At 49.7% G+C, this 8738-nt stretch overlaps 1 protein-coding gene across 4 annotated transcripts in view; it reads left to right on the top strand.

Annotated features, from left to right (window-relative positions):
• The first annotated feature begins 235 nt into the window (after window positions 1-235).
• The window catches only part of BSCL2 (BSCL2 lipid droplet biogenesis associated, seipin), a 26169-nt gene continuing 17666 nt past the window's right edge, over window positions 236-8738 (top strand). The window contains exons 1-4 of one of the 4 annotated variants that reach the window (XM_075570049.1): window positions 236-552; window positions 1479-2018; window positions 3523-3604; window positions 6220-6363. In XM_075570049.1, coding sequence (XP_075426164.1) covers window positions 1807-2018; window positions 3523-3604; window positions 6220-6363 — 438 coding nt within the window. In that variant the 5' untranslated portion in view covers window positions 236-552; window positions 1479-1806. The remainder of the gene's footprint in view (window positions 553-1478; window positions 2019-3522; window positions 3605-6219; window positions 6364-8738) is intronic. The other 3 variants (XM_075570048.1, XM_075570045.1, XM_075570046.1) reach the window with 3 other exon arrangements.

Here is an 8738-nt window from a genome sequence, read left to right on the forward strand (position 1 = left end):
GTATACTGTGTGCCTAATATTTGATAGTATATATTGTATCTCAATCATAATATTTAACCCTTTTTTATCTGTAACTTTGTAACACAAAAACGTAAACACACAAAATGATACGTATTGATATCTGCACTATTATCTTGGTCTCCTTTGTAACTATGTATTTTAAGCATACAATTCGCTCTCAGATTCACAGCTTTTATTTGCCACACCCAAGATGGTGGCGAGGCCACGCTTGCACGCTCTCCGGCGAGACCATCACTGCGCAAAAGCGTCAAGTGACGCCGTTGCAAGCCGGAAGGTTACTATGATAGCTGCTTCCCCTGGCAACCGCGCTTCATTGTGTTCCACGCCTCGCTCTCGCCAGCGACGGTCCTCTCTTCTGGTTGGCTGGAGCTGCCGGTCCCGCCCTCTGTGCCAGACGGTGGTGGGGGTATAATGCGGCGCCGTTATACTGCAGGGGGATTTGAATGAACCAGTGATACATACAGCTGTGTGTTTATATACTGCCACCGGGTAATAGCGCCGTAACATCAGTATACGTCATAACACAGCAAGGTAATGACGTTTATAACCTCACCCCTCCCTCTGACGCGTTTGCATGTGTTTCCGGTCACATGCGTGACGTCACGGGGCAGCTGGGCCATTACGTAACCATGAGGAAGGTGCCATCTATTGTTATATTGCATATTTAGATTTGTTCCTGAATGAAGATCTCATATTATTAGTATTACAATGTAAGATGATGTATATGTCCAGTAATTAATATATGTATACATTTATATAAGATGCAGTCACTAATAGTTATTAGTTTATGAGCATCACATAATACTTTGTATTAACTATCTGCTCTGCTTACTGACGTTACATATAATCATCACATCTGCCTAATATTTGTATGACCAAAACACTGTAATTGTCCCTGATTTTGCATATTATTACCATATGATTAGTATATTTGTTTTATGACAATACAGGTAGTCCTCGTTATCCAACGTTTCACTTTATAACGAATGGCATAGCCAATGCAACCCTATGGGTTGTTTTTCGACGCCGGAATGCGTTATCCAACGCTCACCGCCACTGATTAACATGGGACTCGCTTTACAGCGGCTTCACTATCCAACACTACTTCCAGAACGGATTCCGTTGGATAACTGAGGACCGCCTGTACACTCATTAAATTCACTTAACTATATATAGTAATATCGTTCTCGTTAATTTCACTAGTCTTTATGAATGACGTTATTACCACCAGATCATTTATGAATTGCCATAAAGTCGCACCAACGTCTTCATACGTGTTGTCACCTTAATATAATTATGTGTAATCGTATTAACACTATGTGATGATGTAACCATCACTTGGAATTATATTAATTATTCATAGCCATTAACCTCTCTCTTCTCTCTTCCTTCCTCACTACCCGGGGCTCCCTTGTGTCTCTCTTCCTCCTGCTTACTTCCTGTGCTCTCTCACCCAGTAGTGGGGGCAGCTCTCTGTCTCATTCTTTCTCTCACAAGCATTTAGATTGTGCTGCTGTCCACACACATGTATAATGTGACCTACACGCACGTGCACCACCTGACACATAGCGACAGTTGCTAACTGGAGATATCGCACACGCATGCACAAATTGGTGTTCTCTGTAGCACAACCAGTGAGCTTGCACAATTCTACACACAGTCTGAGACATACCTATTGAAACACACCTATTCTAACACACAATCTTGGACACGCAGACACTACGACACACACACACACACACTTTGTATCTGTGTGTCCCCTGCCCCCCCCCCCCCCTCCCTGTCATGCCTCACAGCGTATCCCCCCCTCTCCTGTTCTGGTTGGAAGAGGTGTGTGTGCTGTTGTTCCTGCGGACACGCAGACTGCTCCTGCAGGGCGGGATCCTGGTCGGCGCTCTGCTCCTGCTTCTCTGGGTCTCCGTATTCCTGTATGGCAGCTTCTACTACTCATACATGCCAACTGTACGCTACAGCAGCCCTGTATACTACCAGTACAGGTCAGTATATACCAGTATAATGCAACCAGCCCTGTATACTACCAGTACAGGTCAGTGTATATACCAGTATAATGCAACCAGCCCTGTATACTACCAGTACAGGACAGTATATACCAGTATAATACAACCAGCCCTGTATACACAGATGCTCTCAGCCTCTGACAGGAGCAGGGTTGCTGAGTTTCAGTAAACTGCCTGTGGTTTGCATTTTTGCCTCACATTATTTATCCTGCTCCTTCTGACTTTGCTATATACTCACCATTTTGGTTGTTCACTAATACCCTATTGAACTGTTTGTGTGGGGGTTATTCAGTCTCTTTGTGGGACTTGACGTTTTTATTGTGGATCTGGGGGACAGGGAAGTACCCCTCTGTTCCATTGGAGAGAGGGGGAATGGGCCTGACGAAGGGGTGTTCCCCGAAACGTTACGTTGCCCCCCTGCTGCTTCCCCATTGTTTTTACCCACCTAGGTGTTGTCTTGACCCTACTGTGTTTGTACCTTATTCACTGCCCTCTCCCCCCTCCATTATTCCCTTTGTTTTTGACTGTTTTATTATTGCATGTTATCAATTTTTGGTGTAGTGGGTGTGGTTCTTACACTGGTGGTTTGTGTTACATATTAAATGTCATTACATTTCTTCTTGGCATTATCCCTTTTCATTTGTTCTATTATCTAAAGACAGCGTGTGCTGGGCTTTGTGTTATTTATATTGTATATTGGAGGTATTGGGTCCTCCGTAGTCCGTTGCACCCTGCAAATATTCTTTTGCCTTCTAGTGTGTGCTGTATATCATTTTTCAGCCCTGTATACTGCCAGTACAGGTCAGTATATACCAGTATAATGCAACCAGCCCTGTATACTACCAGTACAGGACAGTATATACCAGTTTAATGCAACCAGCCCTGTATACTGCCAGTACAGGTCAGTATATACCAGCATAACACAGCCAGCCCGTATACTACTAGTACAGGTCAGTATATACTAGTATAATGCAGCCAGTACCATATATTGCCAGTAGAGGTCAGTATATACCAGTATAACAGCCAGCACCGTATACTACCGGTACAGGTCAGTATATAACAGAAATAATTACACTAGTCTTTAATATCTCCCACTTTCTTCCTCTCCCCATCCGTTCTTCCTCTCCCCATCCGTTCTTCCTCTCGCCATCCGTTCTTCCTCTCCCCATCCGTTCTTCCTCTCCCCATCCGTTCTTCCTCTCCCCATCCGTTCTTCCTCTCCCCATCCGTTCTTCCTCTCCCCATCCGTTCTTCCTCTCCCCATCCGTTCTTCCTCTCCCCATCCGTTCTTCCTCTCCCCATCCGTTCTTCCTCTCCCCATCCGTTCTTCCTCTCCCCATCCGTTCTTCCTCTCCCCATCCGTTCTTCCTCTCCCCATCCGTTCTTCCTCTCCCCATCCGTTCTTCCTCTCCCCATCCGTTCTTCCTCTCCCCATGCGTTCTTCCTCTCCCCATGCGTTCTTCCTCTCGCGCTCTCTTTGCAGCTCCTCCTGTGATGTTCCTGTTGGAGTTCTCTGCTCCTTCCCTACGGCAAATGTGTCCCTGCTGAGGAACAACCGCGACCGGGTGAGAGGGAGATGGACACCCGTGTGATCACGCAGCCCTGTTCCTCTCTCTCTCTGTCTTTCACACCATCTGTCTGTATCTCTCTCACACTCTCTCACACTCTCTCTCACTCTCTCTGTCTGTCTCTGTCGAACTCTCTCTGTGTCTGTCCCTCTCTGTCCCTCTCTGTCTGCCTGCCTGTCCCTCTCTCTCTCTCTGTCTGTCCCTCTCTCTCTGTGTCTGTGTCTCTGTCCCACTCTCTCTGTGTCTGTCCCTCTCACGCTGTTCCTCACACTCTCTTTAGGTTCTGATGCATGGACAGCCATATCGTATGTCCCTCTCTCTCTCTCTGTGTCTGTCCGTCTCACGCTGTTCCTCACACTCTCTTTAGGTTCTGATGCATGGACAGCCATATCGCATGTCCCTCTCTCTCTGTGTCTGTCCCTCTCTCTCTCTCTCTGTGTCTATCCCTCTCACGCTGTTCCTCACACTCTCTTTAGGTTCTGATGCATGGACAGCCATATCGTATGTCTCTCTCTCTCTCTGTGTCTCTCTCTCTCTCTGTGTCTCTCTCTCTCTCTGTGTCTCTCTCTCTCTCTGTGTGTCTCTCTCTCTCTCTGTGTCTCTCTCTCTCTCTCTGTGTCTCTCTCTCTCTCTCTGTGTCTCTCTCTCTCTCTCTGTGTCTCTCTCTCTCTCTCTGTGTCTCTCTCTCTCTCTCTCTGTGTCTCTCTCTCTCTCTCTGTGTCTCTGTCCCACTCTCTCTGTGTCTGTCCCTCTCACGCTGTTCCTCACACTCTCTTTAGGTTCTGATGCATGGACAGCCATATCGTATGTCCCTCTCTCTCTCTGTCTCTGTCCCACTGTCTCTGTGTCTGTCCCTCTCACGCTGTTCCTCACACTCTCTTTAGGTTCTGATGCATGGACAGCCATATCGTATGTCTCTCTCTCTGTCTCTGTCCCACTGTCTCTGTGTCTGTCCCTCTCACGCTGTTCCTCACACTCTCTTTACGTTCTGATGCATGGACAGCCATATCGCATGTCCCTCTCTCTCTCTGTGTCTGTCCGTCTCTCTCTCTGCCTGCCTGTCCGTCTCTCTCTCTGCCTTCTTATCCCTCTCTCTCTCTCTCTCTGTGTCTCTGTCCCACTCTCTCTGTGTCTGTCCCTCTCACGCTGTTCCTCACACTCTCTTTAGGTTCTGATGCATGGACAGCCATATCGTATGTCCCTCTCTCTCTCTCTGTGTCTGTCCCTCTCACGCTGTTCCTCACACTCTCTTTAGGTTCTGATGCATGGACAGCCATATCGTATGTCCCTCTCTCTGTCTCTGTCCCACTGTCTCTGTGTCTGTCCCTCTCACGCTGTTCCTCACACTCTCTTTAGGTTCTGATGCATGGACAGCCATATCGCATGTCCCTCTCTCTCTCTCTGTGTCTGTCCGTCTCTCTCTCTGCCTGCCTGTCCCTCTCTCTCTCTGTGTCTGTGTGTCTGTCCCACTCTCTCTGTGTCTGTCCCTCTCACGCTGTTCCTCACACTCTCTTTAGGTTCTGATGCATGGACAGCCATATCATATGTCCCTCTCTCTCTCTGCCTGCCTGTGTCTCTCTGTATCTGTCTGTCTCTGTCCCACTCTCTCTGTGTCTGTCCCTCTCACGCTGTTCCTCACACTCTAGGTTCTGATGCATGGACAGCCATATCGCATGTCCCTCTCTCTCTCTGTCTGTCCCTCTCTCTCTCTGTGTCTGTCCCTCTCACGCTGTTCCTCACACTCTCTTTAGGTTCTGATGCATGGACAGCCATATCGCATGTCCCTCTCTCTCTCTGTCTGTCCCTCTCTCTCTCTGTGTCTGTCCCTCTCACGCTGTTCCTCACACTCTCTTTAGGTTCTGATGCATGGACAGCCATATCGCATGTCCCTCTCTCTCTGTGTCTGTCCCTCTCTCTCTGTGTCTGTCCCTCTCTCTCTGTGTCTGTCCCTCTCACGCTGTTCCTCACACTCTCTTTAGGTTCTGATGCATGGACAGCCATATCGCATGTCCCACTCTCTCTCTGTGTCTGTCCCTCTCACGCTGTTCCTCACACTCTCTTTAGGTTCTGATGCATGGAAAGCCATATCGCATGTCCCTCTCTCTCTGTGTCTGTCCCTCTCACGCTGTTCCTCACACTCTCTTTAGGTTCTGATGCATGGACATATTGGATGTCCCACTCTCTCTCTGTGTCTGTCCCTCTCACGCTGTTCCTCACACTCTCTTTAGGTTCTGATGCATGGACAGCCATATCGCATGTCCCTCTCTCTATGTGTCTGTCCCTCTCTCTCTCTCTCTCTCTCTCTCTCTCTCTGTGTCTGTCCCTCTCACGCTGTTCCTCACACTCTCTTTAGGTTCTGATGCATGGACAGCCATATCGTATGTCCCTCTCTCTCTCTCTCTCTTTCTGTGCCTGTCCCTCTCACGCTGTTCCTCTCTCTCTCTCTGTCTGTCCCTCTCACGCTGTTCCTCACACTCTCTTTAGGTTCTGATGCATGGACAGCCATATCGTATGTCCCTCTCTCTCTCTCTCTCTGTGCCTGTCCCTCTCACGCTGTTCCTCTCTCTCTCTGTGTCTGTCCCTCTCACGTTGTTCCTCACACTCTCTTTTAGGTTCTGATGCATGGACAGCCATATCGCATGTCTCTTGAGCTCCAGCTCCCGGAGTCCGCTGTTAATCAGGATGTGGGGATGTTTATGGTGACTATGTCCTGTTACACACGTGGGGGACAGCAGATCTCTTACACAGCCCGATCCGTGAGTCTGTCATCTCTGTCCCTTAATCTTCATCTGTCTCTTGATGACACTCTCTCTTCTCTGTGTCACTCTCCCTCAATCATTCTTTCTCTCGCTCTCCATCTTTTTTCCTCATATTTACCTCTCTGTGTCTCTCTCTTTCCCTCTCGCTGTGTCTCTCTCTCTTTCCCTCTCGCTGTGTCTCTCTCTCTCTTTCCCTCTCGCTGTGTCTCTCTCTCTCTTTCCCTCTCGCTGTGTCTCTCTCTCTTTCCCTCTCGCTGCGTCTCTCTATTTCCCTCTCGCTGCGTCTCTCTCTCTTTCCCTCTCGCTGCGTCTCTCTCTCTTTCCCTCTCGCTGCGTCTCTCTCTCTTTCCCTCTCGCTGCGTCTCTCTCTCTTTCCCTCTCGCTGCGTCTCTCTCTTTCCCTCTCGCTGCGTCTCTCTCTCTTTCCCTCTCGCTGCGTCTCTCTCTCTTTCCCTCTCGCTGCGTCTCTCTCTCTTTCCCTCTCGCTGCGTCTCTCTCTCTTTCCCTCTCGCTGCGTCTCTCTCTCTTTCCCTCTCGCTGCGTCTCTCTCTCTTTCCCTCTCGCTGCGTCTCTCTCTCTTTCCCTCTCGCTGCGTCTCTCTCTCTTTCCCTCTCGCTGCGTCTCTCTCTCTCTCTTTCCCTCTCGCTGCGTCTCTCTCTCTCTTTCCCTCTCGCTGCGTCTCTCTCTCTCTCTTTCCCTCTCGCTGCGTCTCTCTCTCTCTCTTTCCCTCTCGCTGCGTCTCTCTCTCTCTCTTTCCCTCTCGCTGTGTCTCTCTCTCTCTCTTTCCCTCTCGCTGTGTCTCTCTCTCTCTCTTTCCCTCTCGCTGTGTCTCTCTCTCTCTCTTTCCCTCTCGCTGTGTCTCTCTCTCTTTCCCTCTCGCTGTGTCTCTCTCTCTCTTTCCCTCTCGCTGTGTCTCTCTCTCTCTTTCCCTCTCGCTGTGTCTCTCTCTCTCTTTCCCTCTCGCTGTGTCTCTCTCTCTCTTTCCCTCTCGCTGTGTCTCTCTCTCTCTTTCCCTCTCGCTGTGTCTCTCTCTCTCTTTCCCTCTCGCTGTGTCTCTCTCTCTCTTTCCCTCTCGCTGTGTCTCTCTCTCTCTTTCCCTCTCGCTGTGTCTCTCTCTCTCTTTCCCTCTCGCTGTGTCTCTCTCTCTCTTTCCCTCTCGCTGTGTCTCTCTCTCTCTTTCCCTCTCGCTGTGTCTCTCTCTCTCTTTCCCTCTCGCTGTGTCTCTCTCTCTCTTTCCCTCTCGCTGTGTCTCTCTCTTCTTCCCTCTCGCTGTGTCTCTCTCTCTCTCCCTCTCGCTGTGTCTCTCTCTCTCTCCCTCTCGCTGTGTCTCTCTCTCTCTCTTTCCCTCTCGCTGTGTCTCTCTCTCTCTCTTTCCCTCTCGCTGTGTCTCTCTCTCTCTCTTTCCCTCTCGCTGTGTCTCTCTCTCTCTCTTTCCCTCTCGCTGTGTCTCTCTCTCTCTCTTTCCCTCTCGCTGTGTCTCTCTCTCTCTCTTTCCCTCTCGCTGTGTGTCTCTCTCTCTCTCTCTTTCCCTCTCGCTGTGTCTCTCTCTCTCTCTCTTTCCCTCTCGCTGTGTGTCTCTCTCTCTCTCTCTTTCCCTCTCGCTGTGTGTCTCTCTCTCTCTTTCCCTCTCGCTGTGTCTCTCTCTCTCTCTTTCCCTCTCGCTGTGTGTCTCTCTCTCTCTCTCTTTCCCTCTCGCTGTGTGTCTCTCTCTCTCTTTCCCTCTCGCTGTGTGTCTCTCTCTCTCTCTCTTTCCCTCTCGCTGTGTGTCTCTCTCTCTCTCTCTTTCCCTCTCGCTGTGTCTCTCTCTCTCTTTCCCTCTCGCTGTGTGTCTCTCTCTCTCTCTCTCTTTCCCTCTCGCTGTGTCTCTCTCTCTCTCTCTCTCTTTCCCTCTCGCTGTGTGTCTCTCTCTCTCTCTTTCCCTCTCGCTGTGTGTCTCTCTCTCTCTCTTTCCCTCTCGCTGTGTGTCTCTCTCTCTCTCTTTCCCTCTCGCTGTGTGTCTCTCTCTCTCTCTTTCCCTCTCGCTGTGTCTCTCTCTCTCTCTCTCTTTCCCTCTCGCTGTGTGTCTCTCTCTCTCTCTTTCCCTCTCGCTGTGTGTCTCTCTCTCTCTCTCTTTCCCTCTCGCTGTGTGTCTCTCTCTCTCTCTCTTTCCCTCTCGCTGTGTGTCTCTCTCTCTCTTTCCCTCTCGCTGTGTGTCTTTCTCTCTCTCTCTTTCCCTCTCGCTGTGTGTCTCTCTCTCTCTCTCTTTCCCTCTCGCTGTGTCTCTCTCTCTCTTTCCCTCTCGCTGTGTGTCTCTCTCTCTCTTTCCCTCTCGCTGTGTGTCTCTCTCTCTCTCTTTCCCTCTCGCTGTGTGTCTCTCTCTCTCTCTTTCCCTCT

Source organism: Ascaphus truei, chromosome 14 (genome assembly GCF_040206685.1).
Source record: "Ascaphus truei isolate aAscTru1 chromosome 14, aAscTru1.hap1, whole genome shotgun sequence".
In the NCBI taxonomy this organism is placed as follows: Eukaryota; Metazoa; Chordata; class Amphibia; order Anura; family Ascaphidae; genus Ascaphus; species Ascaphus truei.